The sequence below is a fragment of the Fistularia commersonii genome, chromosome 33 (genome assembly GCF_037954325.1).
Source record: "Fistularia commersonii isolate RoL2024-O1a breed Wild chromosome 33, RoL_Fcom_v1.0, whole genome shotgun sequence".
Classification (NCBI taxonomy): Eukaryota; Metazoa; Chordata; class Actinopteri; order Syngnathiformes; family Fistulariidae; genus Fistularia; species Fistularia commersonii.
In genome coordinates this window covers 2850087-2871760 of record NC_141316.1, presented here as the reverse complement: position 1 = coordinate 2871760, position 21674 = coordinate 2850087, and the positions used below count along the sequence as shown (strand labels likewise).

General features: G+C 43.4%; 1 protein-coding gene across 1 annotated transcript in view; it reads right to left on the bottom strand.

The window, feature by feature from the left end:
* Positions 1 to 21674, bottom strand: part of gas7b (growth arrest-specific 7b) — a 76998-nt gene that overhangs the window by 25416 nt on the left and 29908 nt on the right. The window contains exons 3-8 of the mRNA XM_086140220.1: positions 18165 to 18242; positions 16762 to 16850; positions 12500 to 12553; positions 6171 to 6260; positions 2434 to 2549; positions 2194 to 2268 (exon numbers count right to left, since the gene is read on the bottom strand). Of these exons, the coding sequence (XP_085996346.1) occupies positions 2194 to 2268; positions 2434 to 2549; positions 6171 to 6260; positions 12500 to 12553; positions 16762 to 16850; positions 18165 to 18242 (502 nt within the window). The remainder of the gene's footprint in view (positions 1 to 2193; positions 2269 to 2433; positions 2550 to 6170; positions 6261 to 12499; positions 12554 to 16761; positions 16851 to 18164; positions 18243 to 21674) is intronic.

The window sequence follows — 21674 nt, the reverse complement described above, 5'->3', positions numbered from 1 at the left end:
GCATCCTCTGCATCCTCACATACTCTATGTGAGTATGTTTTTGGAGCGGGGCTGGGAGATATTGAAAAACCCTGGGTACTGATAGCCGATGTTTATTTTTTTTTGTTTTAAATCACGCATTCCATATTTCGAAACCACATGTCCAAAGGACAAAATTGCACCCTGGGCTGAGATCATGAGCGTTTCGTAAATATTCCAAAACACCGGGAGCACCAAGTGACTTCACAATGATACTCATTCATTTATTCATCATTTGCGCTACATATCCTGCACAAAGGTTGCAGGGACTTTATCCCACCTGTCGTTGGGCGAGAGGCGGGGTTCTGTAGCCAGTCAGTCAGTCAATCACAGGGCCACATATAACCATTCATACATATAACCATTTACTATTCATAAAAATGACACAGGTTTCTATAAGATGTGTGAATGAGTGAGTGAATGGCTATATGTCTCAATGTGATATGAAAATAAGAGAGTGAATGATTGTATGTTTCTGTGTGATGTGTAATGAATGGTTGTATGTCCCAATAAGTGGCTCTGTGATCAGGGTCAAATTCCATAGAGAATGAATGAATGAATGAATGAATGAAAGGTTTTAGGCTGACCGATCTTTCCCACCCTTGCAATTAAATATTTAATTTCCTGATGCCTGATATACTGCGCAAAAAAATAAAGGGAACACTTGAACAACACAATGTAACTCCAAGTCAATCACACTTCTGTGAAATCATAGTGTCCACTCAGGAAGCAACACAGATTCATTCTGACTTGTTTTAAGGACATTACATCAAAGTTGGATCAGCCTGGAGTTTGTTTTTACACTTTAATTTTGAGTGTGATTCCTAATCAGACCTCCATGGGTTGATACAATTGATTTCCATTGATCATTTTTGTGTGATTTTTTTGTCAGCACATTCAACTGTGTAAAGAGCAAAGTATTTCATAAGAATATTTAGGATGTGTTTTTTAAGTGTTCCCTTTATTTTTTTGAGCAGTGTATTTTCCAGGCACCGCTAACAACAGAGCTCCTCCGAGCCCCTTACATGACGGGCCCTCAGCGATATGTAGTAGTTCAGATAGCCGCTGTAATCCAGGGCGCTTCTTGTAATGAGAGTGAGCTCATCCCCTGCACTGATACAGAGTCTGGTCACAAAGTAGGGGTTACGGTGAAGGGAGGTGGGGCTCATTAATTCCCGGATTAGTCTAGGAGTATCTAGGAGTGTTTTGGACATAACAGAAATGTAACCAGGGAGCGCCGACTCCTATTGCTTGTAAAGGGATAGTTCAGCTCATTATCTGCTCACCCAAAGAAGAACAGGTTAAGTTTTTCTTTTCTTAATTGCAAAAATGTGCTTACTGTTTCTCAGAAAAAAAGAACGAAAAAAAAAAAACAGCTACCTCTTACACAATTGAGGCATTCTCCAGGGGAAAACCAGGTTGAGATAAGATTTATTTTCAATATATCAAGCATAGGGTGGCATAGCGACGCAGTGATTAGCACTTCTGCCTCACAGCAAGAAGGTCTCTGGTTCTTTGCCGACAGAGGGACGTTTTGTGTGGAGTTCCTCCTGCAATCCCAAGTGCAAGACAAGCTGAATAGATAATGAATTAATGAATGGCTGAAAGAATATTAACTGTGATCATGAATTGTCTATGTATGTGCATGGACTCAATAAAGAGTTAAGATATTTTTTGAAAAAAATTCTTTCAGTAAAGCACTTCTTTGAGGCTATTCATATTATTGCGCAAGAGTGGTACAGCTTCTTCCACGTCAATCAGTCGCACGCCATTCCAGAAGGTGCTTATAAGAAAAGTTAGACCAAAAAGCAATAGTACGTAGACAGGTGAACACAACTAAATTGTTTCCCGGGGTGTTTTAAAAAAATATGCCGGTGAAAACATGTGGTTTAATGTTCTGAATTCCATCTGAAATAGTCAGTGACATCGTGCATGCGTGGAGAAAGGCACGTAAACGCCTTGACCGCCCTTTTTTTTTTACCGCCAGCGCAGCCATGCTTGCTAACCGAACAATGTGTTTGTAGGGAGGAAAAACGTCAACAGCATGGGTTGGAAAGTGCACTAAGCCACGTGTCTCTTTGCATTGTCACTTGGAAGCATCTCCATCAGTCATTCATCTACATGCAGCTTGCCTGGCTGATGGGTCTGGGGTTGGGTTGGGACGGGGTCACTCACCCTTCTTCCTGGCTTGCCAGGGGGATCTGCGAGAGCTTGGAAAGATTCTTTGCGTACTCCTCTTCTATCTTTATTCTATAAGGGAAGTACAAAGTTTCATTACCCTTCAGCATTTACACAATCAACAACTTTGCAGGGTTGCGAAATGCGCCGATTGCAGAGCGACTCTGCAAAAAGAGGATCCAATTTCTTTGACGGACACGTTTGCGTGGCCACCAGGAAGACGGGGCGGGCTGATACCTCTCTCGTACGAACTCTGCCATCTCTTTCTGCATCTGTTTCCCCTTCAGCTGTTTCTGCAGCAACACCTCGAATCCTGTGATGCAGCCATTGCCTTGGGGGTCTTTCTTATCGGTCTGCGAGATAAACACAGGCACCGCAAAATCATTGGACGAGCAAGCACTTAGCCGACAAACGCGTGGAGGGAGGACGTTAACGTCTCAAAACAACAACCCTGTGATAATAATCAGCTGCTGAAAGATCGTATCTGAATTATAAAACTTTTTATGCGATGCATATGATTGCCACATTTTACACAAGTGTGGATGAATAATAGTAAAACACAGTTCATGCTCCTCCCGCACCGTTTCACCCTCCCGTTACAGAGAACAGGCACCGAGCAGCAGGCAGATTAAATTAACGATCTGTGAACCTTTGGCACCGAGAGACACCGATTTATCCTCCTCTGGGAGATGACAGAGAACGGAAAAAAAAATTACGAAGTGAATATTGGTCAGTATCGTTTAAAAACAAAAAGGCGGGAGGACAAAAGGCAATTCTTCATATCATCCCCCAACACTTTAACATTTAACTATGGGGCCTTGACAGGCAACTGAAGTCAACGTTAGCACAGGTTACTTATGTCAGCTATCATTGTGTCATTCTTTATTTGTTGATGTATACATCGGATGCTTGAAATGCCAGTGACTGCAGATGTCGATGTTTAACTAGAGGCTACGTTGAAAAGCTTCTTAGCCCGTGCACGGTCAATCGCAAAGATGGCTGCCTGTACAACAGTTTTATCCAAAGTATGTCCTGATGTGTCACACGTAGGCTGACTAAGCAGGGTTTGCAGTGTGTAGGTGGCGAAAATAACAAAAAACATTAAAAAAAGCAGAAGTTAACCATAACCCTTCGCACAAATCGAGGGACGAGTAAAACAAGTAGTGTCATAAATGAACTGCCTCAGCAAATGAGTCAAGGATCTGAATTAAAACTGACAAATCAAAAGCAATAATAAAATAAAATAAAATAAGGAAATGGAAAAAAAAATTGAATCGCAACTTTGCCTTTTTATTTCCTCCACTACTTTACACACATCTCCCCTACCAGATTTTCATGAGCAGCTTTTATTTTGCCGTCCTTTTTGTTACCTTGTAGTTCAATGCTGGTAAGATATTTAGTGTGGCCTGGGGGGGGGGGGGGGGGGGGGGGGGGGCAGCGGCGGGGAAAAAGCCATTAAGGTTACATTCACAATGACTAAATGTTAATGAGAAAATGTAAAAAAAAAGCGCAAAAATAAGTTAGTTACAAGAGCCCATGGTTAATTAAATAAAAATCACAATGCACTACTTGTCAGGATAAAACACCACAGTGCACACAACGATCACAAATGAGCTGTAATGAAGGTGTAATGAAGTGCCAGCTGTAATAATGTGCCGCAGGGCATTTGCTGTCAAGACCAGCCACCACTTCTGCGCGTCAACTGTAAAAGGAACGAGGGGAAATTTTATACCTGATTTCGATCAGACAACAGGTGACCTCTGTCCCCAAATGGGAGCGAGGGACAGGGCCGGGTGGTCGGGACTGGCCGGGATCCAACATTCCTCCAGCGATATTTGTCCGTCGCAATTACTGGCTCGGAAAAGGCGCCGATGGCTGCTAATTATTTCGCCGGGCTACACCTACCGCATCAGCTGGATGATTTTTGTCCGGCACTGTGACGATTTAATTCCAAGTACAATATAGGTTTTTATACTAGTTGATTTGTCTACATTCAGTCTTTGCAAGAACTTTTTGCAGATGTTTCACTGCCAGAGTTCAAGTCCCTTAACACCACTGTTCCCAGGTACTTGTGGGTCTCTTCTGTCTCAAACAGAGCCCTTAATTATGGCCACTTAGGTCAAGCTGACAACCAAATCTTCGGTTTTAGACTGATTGAATGTAGGAAGTTTGCTGTATAAAGAATGAATGGGAACTGCTTAAGCTAAAGGAAGGGCAGGTCGTACGGGGATATCTAACGGATAAACCTAAAATATCATACGTGCACTCGGAAGCTAATCGGCACCGGATGGATACATCCTGGGTATTAAGACTGAAATTTTGCCCATGCAGGATTTGGGTAATGAGCTATGAGGCAAACTGGTAAAGTTCTGAACCGAGAGCAACCGTTTGATATTTAATCCACAACGGCATCGATCTACTGGATCGCTCTGCTGGCATTGTGTCGAAAACGAATTTCACGGTACAAAGGCTCACCTATTCCGATGCGCTTTCAAGCAACCCGAGCGAAGGCGCTCACACTTGTTGCAGTATGAGTAACGCCGACCCCCCCCCCCCCAAAAAAAGACTCCCGGTCAACTTCCATCAAATATGTCAGCGGAACGCTCTGCCTCCAACTCGGCTGCCAGAAAGGGATGGCGAGTGTTATAGTCCATCTTCTTTCAACATCAAATAAAACGTGTATCAATTTGTACAAAGAAAAAAAACAAGCCAGGCCTCTACTGTTTATATAATATGGAGGTTGCAGCGAAGTCTGCAGTAATAGGTCAGACATCCAGCCGTCACCAAGAATAATAATGAGAGGTTTTCATTAAAGCTGGGAAATTACACAGTAGGTGACTGGACTTGCACAACAACGAGAAGTTTTTGGCTTCTCAAACTTCTCCAGTTACCCCATCCCCCATCCTCCTCCACCAGCATCACTACCTGGCCTCATATCTGCGTGTGTGACCACTCAGTTAGACAAGAACCTCCAGTTTGTTTCCATCTGGCCCCACATTGCGCATATATACGCAGCCAGGAATCCCAAAAGATACACTCCGCTAAGTCTGATGAAGGTTGTTTACATGATTTTTTGCAAACTTGGGTTAAAGCGAAGCGGTAAGCTAATTGCTCTTTAAAGCGGTAATTGCTTCAGAAACAACAAATCCGGAGTACCCAGAGGTGAAAGCATGCGATGGGAGGCCGAAACCTTCACAAACGCTGACTTGTTTTCGTCGAAAAAAAAAAAGCCACCGGACTCCGATGTCAACCCCCACACACACACACACACACACACACCCTCATACTCTTTCCACTGTTTCGCTTGCCTCCCGTGTTCATGCGGCCGGTCCCTCTCATCACACCTGGTAGAGATTACACCACGGGGGTGGGAGACGTCCAACCGGAGCAGAGGGGGCCAGCTGGCTCGCCACAGTCCGGCTAGTTACATGTGATGTATTATCCTGCTGCACAGATTTCATTAAAGACAGCGCCGGGTCGCAGCGTGCAGCAGAGGCAAGGGCGGGATGGACGCGGAGCCGTTTCAAAGATGAAAAGGGGTCCCATGTTGCTCGCGTCGGCGCGGATGTTCATTCCGTGTTCATTTTACTCGGAGAATGGCGATTGAAAACATTTACTGCCCGGAAAGATCGTCTCATGTTTTTTTTTTTCCCCCGCGACCTCTCACCATCAGGCACGTGGATTGCTAAATGATCCTTTTTCTTCTTTCCGGCCCCTCTTGTATTGATCGATCAAACAAATTGCCAGTGCTTTTGTATGACACCCGGTGCAGTGTTGTAGCAAAACATGATTTAAAAACCTCAAGCAACATATGCCGGCACTTAAATCATGTTATTCAAAGAATTTTGATGATGCTTGCAATTTTTAAAAAATACCACAAGGTAGCTGTACATAGAATATTTGTCACGGTAATCTAGTTTTTTTTTGAGTAAAGTTAAAAATCAACAGACACAACGACGGCGCTCTTGATTTACCCAGAAGAAGTCACAGTAGCTCCATTCGTTGGGTTTCAGCAGCTGTTGCTCCGGCATGAACGCAGGCAATGGGAACGTCACGCAGTTAATCTGCAAGACAGGTTGAAAAAGGTGAGAGAGAGAGAGAGAGAAGGGAGAGGTAGCATTAAAAATAAGATCAGTGTTTATCAGGTCAGGTAGCAGCGTCAAGGTGGATGACCTCACTTGGATGACACTCTTCTAAGAAGCCTGAAAATGTGCTGATGAGCACTGAAGTTTTTGTAAGGGTCCTTCATTGTTATACCAAAGGTCATTACTACATCATTAAACTGTAGTTGAACCTGATTTGCGGTTCTGTTTATCTCTCACAGGAGAAGAGGCAAAATTTGAGGTTAGGCCTCAGATTGGTTTCCACCCCATTTCTATTTAGGAGAAATAAACCGTAAAGACTCCAGGAGGCTGCCGGTCGGCAGAGATTGACGACTTCATCGCTAAAAGACCCAAAGCAAGAGTTCCTGCAGCAGGAGAAAGAGCTGCTGTGAGCAAATGTGGGAGGTTTTTTTTTCAAATTTTTCCGCTTGTTTGTTTTTTTTTGTTTTGTTTGGAGTTTTGCAGAGTGCGTGTGTTGTAACCAGGCGCCCTGTATATAGTTAATTAAAACATCAGTTGAGCAAGTTTTCACCAGTCCAACAACATTTGGAAGCCGTGGCTTTGTCAAAAGTAGGTCGCGTTCTATTAGACACCCTCGGACTTTTACTTTGAAATGACAAATTCAATTACCGCGCGGAGAAAGCGATTCAACCGCCATGTCTGCGCAGAGATTGTACAACAGGGCCATAAAAATAACCCTGCTCGCTATTGTGACACCCCGTAACTTTGCAGTCACACAAAAGCGGCGCGTTGTTTCTCCAATGTGTTAATTGATGCTTCATTACAGAGTGCCAAAGTGTTGCTGCAAGGACAAAGAAAACACAAAACCGGATTCATGTCAGTGGCCTCTTTCACCGGTCAACTGTCGCTTTTACACAAAAAGGAACAAAAAAATTACCATATGTATATGAAGTTGAAGCTGTGATCAAAGTAGATGCGGATCGGAGACTCCATTCAGACTCATAAAGGTGCAAAATGTAATGTTTGATAGGAGTTAAATGTAGATCTTTGCATCTGCTGATAGTCGCTTGATTATTGTGAGGGTGAAGAGCAAAGACAAGAAGGTGTCAGGTAGGTTTTCAAGATTTAATCTTCACGCGCTAAATAGTAGATAGTCCATACTTAGTTTTAAAGCACTTTACTCTGGGTCACTTTCACCCATTGACATACAAACACACACACACACATCAGTGCTGTTATCCAAGACACTAATCATGCCAGTGAGTAGCAACTTGGGGTTAAACATCTTGCCAAAGGTAACTTCGACATGCATACAAGAGGAGTTGGGAATCAAACCACCAACCTTCCGATTCCATGGCCACCTGATCAATCCATATATGCCTCCTTATATGACTTCCTGCAGACCATTGTGGTCAGGGCAAGATGATGGCTCGCTGTCAAATCCAACATTCAGGTGCTTGGTGTTCTTACAAGTCAGTATATATATGCTGGCAAATGCCTTAATTATGTATCGTGGGAGTGTGTGTTTGTGTGTGTGTGTGTGTGTGTGTGTGTGTGTGTGTGTGTGTGTGTGTGTGTGTGTGTGTGTGTGTGTGCGCGCGTGAGCAAGGAGGGCTTTAAGCCTTTCTTTAAGTCCATTTTATGGTTCCCTTTACAACATTTTTGGATCCCAAGTCACATATCTCCATCTTGATACATCTGACTTCTAAAGGACAAAGTAGGTACTAGCACAAATTAAACACTGACCGCCTATTTCCATCATGTGCTTCCTTGACTTGTTCAATAAAATGTTACACATGAAGAAGTAGGACCTTTACAGCACAACATCAGCAAAATTCAACCACTGCATTTAACCCATCACGATGAACCATGAGCATAAGGCACCTACTGAGCGCTGCCAGGTGAGGGGTTACGGGTTCAGCGTCTTGCTCAACAACACAAGCTGGAAATTGATCCAAAAACATTCAGTTCCAAGGACAAGTGCTTTAGCCCCCAGAGCCACCTTATGTATAGCTCGTCAATGTGACTGGTGACAGGGAAAAATCCATAGTTGGGGAAAGCTTTAGCTGGTAGCTGATGTTCAAAGATAGCAAAGAAAACAACAGAAATTCCTTTCAGTCTGAAGAAATTTTAAAAGAAGGACTCATGTCCCAACCAATACCATGATCTCGACCCCAAGGCCCGACTTTTGATGGAGGTCAACTCCCTCGAGTCATCCCGCACATGAGGATTTACGACAAAAATTGCACTATACTGTTGAGGTTTCAACAAAGTCGATGACATGTAATGAAACAATTGGCGCAGTGGTTAGCACTTTCGCCTAGCAGCAGGAAAGTCGGCGACTAGCATAACTGAACCCTGTCTGTCGCCCAATGAAAACTGGGATAGGGTCCCACCCGAACCCCAAGCGCAGGATAAGCGGCAAAGATAATGAATGAATAATGACATGGTTTCCGGCTGAGAAATTTGGTCTCAGGGTTTCAGCTACAAGCCAATGCAGTCGCTTAGACAACAGTTGTGTCTTCAGTTAAAAAGAGCAAGACTGTTCCCAGAGGACGCCTCGCACCTGCATCGCTCACTCACTGTCCTCACTTCCCCCCGACCTTGAATTTCTATCGCTGGCGACCTTAGCAACAATTCATTTGTCCAGATCTGGACCTGTGCTCTTTTAGTGAAACGGGGTCTCAGATGTTGCCTGTAACATCTTGGTGTCGATAAGTCCGAGCCGTAGCTGCTGGCTTCAGGACTCCCCGCTGTGAGGTGCTCAGTAATGCCGAGGAGGTCTGCTCCGGAGGAATGCATGCAATGCATGTTACTGTACCGCTCTCTGCACCCAGAGCTTTGTAGTTCGCTCTTACAATTTGTCTTCTGACCTCCGGCAGTTGGTATGCGCGGTATGGCACTAGAAACTCCCGCCACAAACGAATAAACCCTGTGAGATTTATTCACAAGGGATGATAAAATTCCACTTTGGAAGCAGCCTGAATAAGGTCAGACACTGACAACTTTCATATCTGGCATTAGCGGAAGGAAAAAAAAAAGGAGTCCGGGCTGCCCTGAAAGTATAAAAAAAAGTCTAAGAGAATGTTTTCAAAAAGAAAAAAAGGACAAAGAAAGAAATAAAACAAGTAGAAAGAAACTGGACACTGAGTGAAAGCAAATTAAGTCTCCTCCAAAAAATAAAAGGAAGAAGCACACCCATGTTTCACCAGGACTTTAGGAATAACAAAGGGATCCATATCTTCTTATATTCATTCAAATTACCCCCGGGAGGTTAGCAGCCAGAAGCGAGAACCGACCGGGCTTATTTTAGACGGCTTGGTGGCAGTGGAGCCTGCCGCCAAGCCCCGGCCTTTCTGTAAAAATCAACAAAGGGACGAGAAAACGGACCTTTAATTCGACCATATCTTGGTTTATGAGGCTTATAATTTGGTTGCTGCAGAAGCTTCCCATTTCACCACTGCTCGCAGAGTTTAGACCGCCACCCCCCATGAACCCTCTGCTTCAATTTTTCTTTCAATGCAGTACAAGACGACATTTGTTTCTCCGTTTGCTCAACTTGTCCAGTAGCGTAGCACTATCAGGCCAGGCTTGCTTAGCCTTCTTCTAAATGTGTTAAGCACACAAACTCTTAACCAAAAATGTGTAAGAGATGAATATTAATCTATAAAAACAACCTTATAACCTCATAAATCAAATGTATAGATCCAAGTTTCTAAAGTGGCCAAACTTTGGAATTGTGGGTAAAATGTTGGTCACATGATGCACATCGGCCAAAAACTATTTTGTTTTGTTTTATTTCTTTAGACTTACAGAGATAGACCACATTTTCTATCTACATCCTTTTTTTTTTTTTTATAGATAAGACCCACAGAACAACTCGTCGTCACAATTATTATTGTCACAATGCTCTTGGAGCCTCACAACACAGAAGATTTGGGACGATTTCATTCATTTTATTTGAAAATCCAGCTTTAGATAAATAATTGAGGGCCCTGTCATTAAAGCCAAGCATCCAGTGATGTTTCTCCAGTTAATAGCTTCAATGATTGGCACGTGCCGCTAACCAACCTGCCAATCATCATCAATCAAAATAGACACCTGGAAAAGGTCTTCAAGAAAAGACAGGAAATTTCCATTTTCTGTTGGTTTGTTAAATTCTATTTTTCACAACCCCGAATGTGTTTCCATGTCGGTGGCATGAAACCACTTGCATAAATCTAAAGATTTTTCATCTTGGTTTTGCAAACAGAAACCAAATGAGTCACTCTGATGTAAATACCGATGAGAGGCAATGTTTAGGCATCTAATACAATAAGAACACAATACAAAGTGCTATTCACATGATACTGTTGACACTTTTCAAATTTAGTGCTTCTCAAAACATACTCTGTCTTTTTTAAAGACGTTGCAGGACGTACCCCTATACTTCCTGCTTTTTGCCATCTATTTGGGACAGGATCCCCAGGAACTTTGGTAACACGAAGGTCTAAACTGGGCCCTGTTTCTTTTTTTTTTGAACATTTATTAGAACAGGTTCCTTAACAGAGCCACACACATTCTTACAAAACCTCATAACAAGATACACATTATACAATATTCTTTATAGCTCACTCATTTCCTCACTAGCAAGCGAAAAATAAAATAAAACTAAAAAAAAAAAAAACATCTAACTCAGTCAAATAGAGATAATATCTTCAACTCTCCAAATATTTTTTAATGGGTGCCCATTTGTCAAGATATGGGTCTGTATGAAGTTGTAAGTTTGCTGTTATGCGTGCATTGCAGTTTACATCCTTAAGCCTCTGACACCACTGGTCCAGGGTAGGTGGGTGGGGTTTGAGCCAGTTTACTGTGATCATTTTATGTGCAATTAATAGAAGAACTCTAAACGAAAACACTTGTTTTTTCCTTAAATCGCTTGTTGATGCTGTACCCATAATAAATTGCTGTGGATCAATTGGTCTGTTTAATTTTAAAATCTCACTTATTTGTTTATTTTACCTCTTCCCAGAATTTCATCAGTTTAGGGCAGTCCCAAAAAATGTGGGGTGGGCCCTGTTTCAAGGACCGACGGCGTCATAACAACGGCATTACGCTGTGTGTTCAGAGTGTACCGCTGAGGGTAGGTCTGATTGGAAACTGGTTCTGGAAGTTACTGTTGTAAACCCCACCCCGCCCTGACATGCCAGGCCAGAGGTGAGTCTGTTGCCCCAGTCTTTGTGATGTATCCTGTGAGCTGGCACTAGTTGGCCCGCGTTGGCAGCTTTTATTTATTATTTTGGTTTGGAGCGCACTGAAACAGCGGCGAGTCTCGGGGCACAATGAGACGACCTGGAATGGGCAGGGCGGCGGGGGTTCAGTCGAGTAAATGCGCATCATCTGATTATTCTGCACGCCAGTTTCTTTTCGGTCAAACACAAATGCGGACCACCCACCCCTGATAGTTCTATCCTCAGGCGCAGGTGCACAAGGCTCATTTGGATACATCTCCGAGGCGCGGCTTTAACCACCGAACGCTAAATGCGCCGGTCAAAAATCCCATAAACTGCTGACCCCTGGACGGTATTTCAGCACGCTAACTCGACAGCTGCCGGCCTAAGGTGATGGCCGTCGTTGGCCCTCAACTATCTGAACCCTGGGACATTTTAGGAAAAGTACAAGTGCTACAAATGTTCATGCAGGGCGTCAAAAAGGGTCCAAGACCACTTTTCCAACAATGCTGTCGACATTTAGTTTCGGCCTCGCTAATCAAACCTTCCTTCCTCTCATGTTTCCTGTTTGCGACCCGTGCTTATCAATATTGTGGCCCCGGTTGCTATGGAAGCAAATGCATGCCTATTGGAAATACAGTCAAAGAGAGAGAGAGAGAGAGAAAAAAAACGAAGTCTTGGCGAAGTCCGTAACCGCACACGGGCTGCACTTGTGTTTACCAAGACGACTTGACAACAGATGAGCAATAATCTGGATACGGTGATGTCACTGTGTGTGTGTGTACTAGCAACTGACAACAAACACAGCACAGACACATCTCATTTAGTCTGAACTGCACTTTGTATCACGGCTAATTCAAATGGAGTTGAGGATGAGCTCACAGGTGTGTTTTACACACACAATCAATGCACTGCACAAACACACACAGGGTCACATAATGAAAGTTCAGGAAGCACGGGCTTTATTTTAGAATCACGTCAACAATTCTGTTCATTCAGGAGTTCGCAACAAGAGTTCCCACTCACCGTGACTGTGGTCTCCTTGTCCTGCTTCCTGGTGGGCGACGTTGATCCCGGGCTCTGCAGGGAGAAGAAGGACGGTCCGTCAAAACCTCCGTCCTCCATGTCAGACATGACCGCTCGACATACACACACTGTCACTTGCACGCGCACACACACACACAAGCGCGGCCGTTTTTCGCCGGCGAGCTCTGTTTTGCGTCTGACTGGTGCGCTCTCTAATGCCGCTGCTGCTACTGCTGCTGCTGCTGCTGCTGCCTCTGCTATGTGCATCCACGTGTGTTTGTGTGTGTGTGTGTGTGTGTGTGTGTGTGTGTGTGTGTTGCTGTGCAGAGTAGGGAGGATAGTTCTGCAGAGCAAAGCAAAGCTCGCACTCTCTTTGTGTATGAGTGCAGACACGTGTGTGTGATTTCTAACTCTAATAATAGAGTAATTTCCAGTCTTCTTTAATAAACTATACATGTGCAAGTGAGTGTGTGTGTGTATGCACGTGTGTGTGTGTGTGTGTGTCGGGGGGGGGCTGCATGAAAATCATAGTGATCTTCACACCTGGTCCCTTGCAAAGGATGCGTATCTCGGCACATCAGCAGCGCATGAGTGTTTTTCAGGGTGTGAGATGATGAGATGTGAGTGTGTGTGTGTGTGGGGGGGGGTTGAATAAATTATGGGCTGGATCCTGTGTAACTGCCTGTTTAATTATGATCAAGGGAACAGATACTGTAGGAGGGATTAATCTGCTCTAATTTCCATCAGCGTCTCTGTGTGAGGAGTGCAGAGGGGTGATGGTGGACGCAGGGAGACACCATCACTGTTATCATCAAACACATTGCACATAAATCAGCATTTGATCATGCCTATATGCTGGAATTTAGAAAAAAAAAAAATTAATAATGGATATACTCGAGTCGGCTCATAGCTGTTAGCTGGAGAAGCATTTCAGCTTCTTTCGTCCCATTTGGTCATTTCAACGTGTACTGGAAATGCCCTTGTTTACAATATTATTGTAAATATTATTGTATCAAGCATGCAAGCTCTTGCTTTCCAGCAGCCCATATGGAAGGCGGGGTGGAGGGTTGGAGTGGGGGGGTTGGTGTTAATGAAGCAATTTTACACGGATAAAAAACACGCCGCTCCTCGTGCTGGAAGAATGTGACAGCTCGTTCGGCTTATCAAACAGTCTCAAAGTAAGCTGTTGTAAAAACTGAAAGTAAGGCTGTTCTCAATTCCTCCATTGTTTTGGGGTAACAGGCTCCTTGTAGTCGTAACTTTCACTCTCCAAGTCTCGGGTTGTGTTGCAATGGCTTGAAGTCAGTGGTGCATGGGGAGGCTGGATCCAGGAGCTGTGTATTTTAGGTTAACCGCAATGTGGAAAGTTATAGTTTCAAAATAACTGTACACACACCCCCAAAAAAAGGTGGTGAAGCAGGGTGGGGGTGGGGGGGGGTACAGCGGAATTGCAAGTATGTAACTGGTTACGTGATGCTTAAAGGCTCATGAAAATGCTCCCATGGACGTAAGCTGGAGAGAGCAGAGATGGAGATGCTGAGGTTCTATTTGGGAGCGACGAGGATGGATAGGATTGGGAATGAGTCCATCGGATGGACTGCACATGTTCCTTGTTTTTAAAATAAAGGTAGACTGAGAGGGTTTGGTCTTGTACACAGGAAGGATTGAGAATATACTGGTAGGATGCTGAGGTTAGAACAGCCAGACAAGCGCTCTGGGTGAAGACCAACGAGAAGATTTATGGATGTTGTGAAAGAGGATATGAGGTTTGTTGGTGTGAGAGAAGAGGATACGGAGGATAGGGATAAATGGAGGAGGGTGAGGTCACTCCTGAAGGGAGCAGCCAAAAGGAAGAGAAGAAGAAAACAGTCCAAAAACATGCAGAGTTGGAAAAAAGTGGAAAAATTGCCAAGATGTGTGAATGAGTGAATGGGTGAACCCCGCCTCTCATCCAGGGATCGCTGGGATAAGCTCCAGCATCCCCACGACCCTGACTGCAGAATAAGCGGCAGATAATGAATGGATGGACGAATATAATTATATTATAATCATATAAATATATATTTATATGCAGTCTAGAAAGCATAGATAACGTATTGATGTTGACCAATACGGTGGACTGTTCTAAGAAAGGTAAATAAAGATGGCCACCGATTGCCTCTTTGTTGTTCGATCTGTTTGCAAGACAAACTTTATGAAGGTAGCGGATAATAAATCACTTTTTAATTTTGACGAGGTTCAACAGCTCGGCCCCAGCGTTCCGCTTTTTTAAGTTATCAGGCGATAAGAAAAAAAAAAGCCTCGTCTTTTTAACCATGTTACCGTGATGAAATTTTCAAAAATGATAAAGACGGAAAAAGACATGTAGCATCAAAGAAAGAGCAGCAGAGGCTGAGACATCTTTGGACGTCTGGCAGGAACAACATCTGGATTATCTTGTTGTTTTTATGGACAGACGTGAGAAAGTTTCTCCGGAGAATTAAACACATTCCCCTTTTCTCCATCCAATGGCTGAGGGATCCTGACCAGGGCCGGCACGGTTTGATATGCAAGCGAGGCTGTCCGAGCAACAGGCCAGCAAGATTAAGAGGAACGTCTTCATCCGTTTGACAGCACGCAAACAGCTTTTAGGGAACAATAACGTAAAGTTCACAGTCCCTCGGGGAGAGAGGAAGGCCTGGCCAAAGTTTGATGGCTGTACATTAAAATAAAAATGCTCGATATGGTTGAAAGCAAGGCGGCGCAGCGGTTAGGTCACCTGCCTCACAGCAAGAAAGTGACTACTTTGATTCCAACGTTTTTTTTTGTGTGGAGTTTGCATGATCTCCGCCGTGAACCCGGCGAATTTACGCCAGTTTCCTCCGCAAGACCGAAAGCATGTAGTAGGTTCTGTGGATCTCCTTAATTGCCCTGATGACTGAATGAGAGAGTGAATAGTTGTGCAACTCTATATGTGTGAAAGAGAGAGAGTGATTGGTTGTGCGTCTCTATCCGTTATGTGAATGAGAGAGTAAAGGATGATGTGTTGCTTTCAGGGGTTAATCCAGCCGGGGATATTATTTAGCAAAGCACAAAAATGAGCTGCAATGACCTCTAATCTTTTTGGGGCAATTTTCAGTCCTGGGGTGAGATCGCCCTGAGTTCCCTCATAGACTTTCATGTGAAGTCAAATACATGCTTTCGCCATTTCGCAGTTCACCTTGCCCAGTGATTTAATGTCGCGGATAATACGGTAAAAATGCTATATTTTCTCGGGTGGCAAGCAACCAGAGCACGGTGTACTGTATCCTGGCCTTTGAATGGCTCAGCGACAGCAGTATCAGTCTCTGCACCTCCTGCACATAGCATGCATTCAACGTTTCGCCTCGTCCGTTTCACAGCGACATGCGAGCGCTGCTTGTAGTGTTACTCTGCGGTGTCGTATTTGTGTGAATTACATAGGAAGGGTTTATAAGATTATAGGGAAACAAAGGTTAACAAGAGTATGGCGAGGGTCTTAAAGCTTTAAAATATATATAAATAATAAAAATAAAACTATGGTCGCTCCTTTATTGCAGCTGCTTCTGGAACATAACCCCAGATTAATCATGATGGACCAAGATGGAACTTCCTTGTAGGGAACATTTTTTGTTCTCACCACCGATTCGTTACAAGTTGTAATTTTGACAATGCAAATGTAAATTGCGACAACTGTCTAGTCACTGCAAAAGAGGCCCCCCGATATAATTTTGTCTGGATCCGCTGTGACTGAATGAATGAATGAATGAATGAATGAATGAATGAATGAATGAATGAATGAATGAATGACACCTCCAGAAAAAAAAATGCTGCATCTAGAGACGCTCCATGTTATGTAACGCTGGAGTCGGTCAGTCAGCAACGGGTCAGAGAACCCGTCCAAAGGAGTACCTGTTGTACGCATACGTGTGCGTGTGTGTGTGTTTTCATCTTTACTTTGAACCTTTTGCAGCGTGCTTTCAAAAAGTAGCGCCAGCATGGTCTTAGAACCCCAAAGTTCAACAGACTTCTATTGAAAGCGTGTCGAATGAGAGATGACAGAATGTCTGGACCGAATAGATACTTTCCCTTCCGTTAAAGGTCTTTTTTCCCGGTGTCTAGTCGTCCCTTTTACCACCTCCCAAATATTTCCATCCGATCCACCCCAGAAGCAGCGCAAGCCCCGTGTTTCAGATTGAGTTTTGAGTGTTGAGGAGTTAAAAATAAATAGATTAAGAAATGAAGTAAAGAGGCGGTAACTTCACCTGTGGCTCTGTGCTGCTCTTCCTGACCAGGCTGCTGTGTGAATGATCCGCGTGGTGCAGCGGACTCCCGCCTGAGTGGAATCCGTTCACTGGGGAGACAAAACGGACGAGGACGTGCAATTCATCGGGTCTGTCAGGTCAGCCTCGCTGCCCACCGGCAACGACGCAGGAGGACCGGATTTATCATTACATGTCCGAGGAGGAAGTGTAATGAAGCATTATGGGCTGTGAATGGGTGAAAGGTCAGAACCGGGTATCTGAACTGTTTGTGCATTCAACTCCTACTGCTGCTAGAGAGCCCACTAAATCTGGCAACACATTTTTCCCTATAAGGCTATGTAACATGCTAAATTACATTATTACATATTAATTAATGCATTATAAACATCTTTTACGCGGGAGAGAAAGCTCATATTGTCTTATTCTGATACCACATTCCTTTCAATGCTGACATATCAAGATCACTTTTTTGGTTGTTTTTAATATATTAATTTGCCATCATGGGAAATACAATGCTTAGTCTTTAACAAATTAAGTAAATCAATAAACAATTAGAATAAAAAAAATAATGAACTCAACAAAGTTTGTTCTCAAAGTGCTCAGGATTTCTTTTTTAAATTACAAAGCAAATTGTTCAAATTAAGAGTTGAACTTTGTATGTTTTCACTGTTTTTTTTTTTGTTTTTTTTTTCCAAGCGTTTGTTTTAAAAGTCTGTTGCAGACCTCTGAATGCCTCTCTGTGCCTTATGTAGCAAAAACATCAACACTGAGGGCAGAAAAAAAAGAAAATAAACACAGAATACAGTAATTCTGGTGTTTACGGTATCGCCAAGTGCCGAGCTGGAAAAAGACCCTCCCCCCACTCCTTGCTGCTTGGAGCTGGAACAAACTGAAAGGGTTCCTGACCGCGGCAGGTAGGTGTCGGATAAGTGACTCATTGGCGTTCACACTCATCCACCACGAGCGAGCCGCTCCCACCCGCCCCCGACCACGCCGGGAAGCTGCGTCCGACTCGACCTTTCATAGTTGCGACGGCGAAACCAAGCATTCGTTTATAACATGGTCGCACCCAGTGAATGAAGAGTTCCTTCCAGGATCTGAGTGGGGAAACATCCCACAAACCTTGCGGGCTCCGTGTGTCTACGTGCATGTGTGTGTGTGTGTGTGTGTGTGTACGCCTCCAGGAGCAGGGCCAAGTGACAGACAGAGGAGGCCTTAGTGCTGCAGTTGAGGCTTCAGATAAAATTAGTCAAAGGAAGTGTCTGTGTGTATGTGTCTGGTGTGCATGAGCGGACGCTTTGTGCCGCTGTGGAATTTTAGCAGAACTCATAGCCTCAGGTCACCAAACCTCAGAGGAGAGGAGAGAGGGAGCGCAGACGGAGTCCCGCCGAGATCCGCGGTACCTGTCGGCAGGGAGTTCTTGTGTCGGAGGGTGGTTTTGGGGGTCCCGGGTGCGCTCGAGGGTCTCTCCCACGTCGTCTCTGAGGGGAAACCAGGAAAAAAGTCGGTCAAAAGTTGCTCTGAGACTCTTGGGCTATAGTTGAATTATGAATATGCAAACAAGGTTAAGAATTTATGAATAAATGCATTTTTTGATAGATGAATAAATAAATAAAAATAAAAAGTAAGTGCTCTAGGCATTTTAAAATACTAGAGCTATTGCACAACAGCTTTTTTTTTTTTTTTTTTTTTTTTTTGCCGATGTCACAACATTACAACTTTTTTTTTTTTTTACTAAAGATAAAGTTCATCTTTTTTTCAACCCTGGAAGTCCCCAGTGCAAACTATATCATTCATCTTTTACAGCTAACAGGTTAGCTAGGTGGCAAAATGTACATGTTTGATGATTTTAAATGTCGTATTAAATTGTAATCATCTACAGGTGAAGCAATTCTCTTGCAGGTAAGGTTTTTTGCCTATCTGTTCCAGGCACAGTTCACTTGAATTCAATTTCTGGGTTCTTTGCCCCCCGTCATTATCGATCCTTTGCAGAAATATCAATTTAAATAGCCCAAAGTGTTCTGCTACATGTTTAAGGATGCAAAGGGGGAAAACATCCAGGAGTTTGATTTTTTTTTTTTTTTTTCAGCCTTCATGTCCGTCCCTCACACTCGATTAGGCCCCGGCGCTGTCTGAATTCAAAGAGCTCTAATTTCATTTGGGTCTTCCCGGCTGGGTCTTCCTCGAGCGAGGGAGGAGAGAGTTGAGCCGAGCCCATTGGCTCGAATGACACACGCTGAAAAGATAACGTGCCTCTGGGTCCGGCAGAGGGATGCCCGGCCCTTTAAACTTTATTACAACGCCGAGGAAAAATAGCCCCACTCACTGGCCCCTAAAAGCCTCCATTTTCCTCCTGTCGTAAACAAATCGATACGGCGCGAGAGATGCAGGGCGTTAACGCCAGAAAAGTAAACATTAACATTTCCGTGACTGTTTGGAAATGTCATTTTAATATAAAAACCAATTTGCGATCTGGTAAACAACGGACCGGGTTTGCTGATATGAGATTCACTCGGCAAGTCGGCGAACAACATTAATGATTCAAAGCAAAGTTTTTCATTTGTTCAGCAGCATCACATCCGGGCTTAGAGATTACATCGGGCTAAAATATCCATATGTTGACTGGAGATCCTAAATTGCCCAAATGTGTGAAAAGACAAGTGAATGATTGTATTTGATGTATGAAGGAGAGCTTTTTTGTCTTACTTTTTATGTAAATGGCACAGTGGATGATTATTTTTCTCTATATGACGAGTAAATTAGTAAGTGAACGGTTGTTTATGCTTGTATGACACATGAATGAGCCAGTGAATGGTTGTATTACCTATATTTAACATATGAATGGTCGTATGTGTTTGTTTGTTTGTTTAGAAGTTTATTAAGACAGTGTACAAATACATTAAGCACAAAGGCAGAGATGTTTGTACCAGATTATAGCTCATAGCTAATTTCCATCTGTAGTCCTGACACATAATACACATAATATGGACACATAATATAGTCCTGACACATAACACACATAATATGGAGATCTGTAGTGTCCATATAATGTTTGAGTAAGAGAGTGAATAGTTGGATGTCTCTCTTTGACATGTCATGATCAACTGTTTCTGATGATTACTGTATTTTTTGGACATAAAGTCGCATTTTTTTTCATGGTTTGATCGGTCCTGCGACTCAGGTGCGACTTATACATTGATAATATTTAATTTCACGTGTTCGTTATTTTCAGAGATAGACGCAAAAGTGCTCTCCAGGCTCGAGTGCCAGTATCTGCTACTCCTATTAATCTTGTAAAGAAAATCATATTCCGCAGATAGCATGCTGCAAGTAGTGAAATATGCAGCCGAAAACGGTAATCGAGCAAGTTCGGAGCGAGTGAGAAACGAGTGAGGGACTGGCGAAAAGTGGAGGAAACTCCAATAGCATCGAAGAAAACAAAAAAAGCTAATCGCAGGCTAAAAGCTAGAGGGCCACAGCTAGAGGGACAAGTTCACAAATGGGTGCTTGAACAACGTGTTGCCGGGAAGGGTTGTCGATGGTGCAGTGACGTCTCCACGCCCAGGTAGTTGCCATGGCGATGGATATGAATGACTTTACGGGAGGACCTTCTTGGTGTTACCGCTTCATGTTTATGGTAAAGTTACCTGAATAATTGTTAATATGTTAGGTTAACATACCAGACACCTATTCAGCCTGTTATTCTCTATTCTATTATTATTACTATTGTAGCGACCCTGCAGTACTGTAAGAGTAACGTTCAGAGATGTGTGAGAACAGCGGAGCAGTGAGAGCGCTCAGACGGAGAAGATTAAGTGGAGCCGCTGTTGCTTAATTGTTAAAATTGTTCAAATAAAGATCAGGTTTAACCTGCAAATTTATCATTGGGCACATCCCCTTGCACATTACACTATAAGTTGCCTTTCAAGGTGAAATGTCTGTTCTTAGTCTCTGATTTTACAAAATAAATTTTCCCCCGAAAACGTAATTTATAGTCCAGTGCGACTTCATTATGCATTTTTTGGCTGGTGCGATTTATACTACAGTAAAATAGTGAGTGAATGGTTGTTTATCCCTATATGACTTGTGAATGAGATAAATAATGGATGCATATCTCCATATAATGAGTGAATAAGACAGTGAATGGTCTCTATATGACGTTGATGAATGAGTGAATGAACGAGTGAATGAAAACAATGATAATATCGCATCCTATTTTTCACACCTTTGAAGACACGGGGTAAATGGTCTCGGCTTGCGTAGTGCTTTCACATAGCGGATTGAAAGCGCTTTACACCAGACTGCATTCATCCATTCACACACACACTCACAGACACACACATACTGCTGCAGAGCTGCGATGCAAGGTGCTAACCAGACCATCTGGAGCAACTTACGGTGTCATCAGTGTCTCGCCCGCTAACGCTGACAGGAGGAGCCGGGGATTTAACAGCCGCCCTATAAAATGCCATGATCATTTTACGGATGAAAAACATATAACACAAGGGTATACGAGGGTAAAATAATTCACCGGATTTGAGATTATAACCCTCTAAACACCCAGCAGGAACCGGGCGACTTGATTCCAGCTGGCTGATGAACATCCAGGTGTAAACACACCCTCCGTACCCGCTTTACACCCCCACCCTCTCCATCCCATCAAATCCCTTTCCTACGAAGATGTTGTGATTCAAGTTCAGGCTTTTTTTTTTTTTCTTGTCAGAAACAAATGGGAAAAAAATCAATAGAACATTAGAGGACCCAGAACAATAGCCAGGAAATGAGAAACTAATTTTGGCAAATGTCAGGGAATCGGGTTCGTAATCATTTTGAGCACATCTTTAATTCTTTTGAGAAAGCGAAACGCACGTGAAAAGTATCTCCAGACGCTGTGCGCGCACATGTGTGTGTGT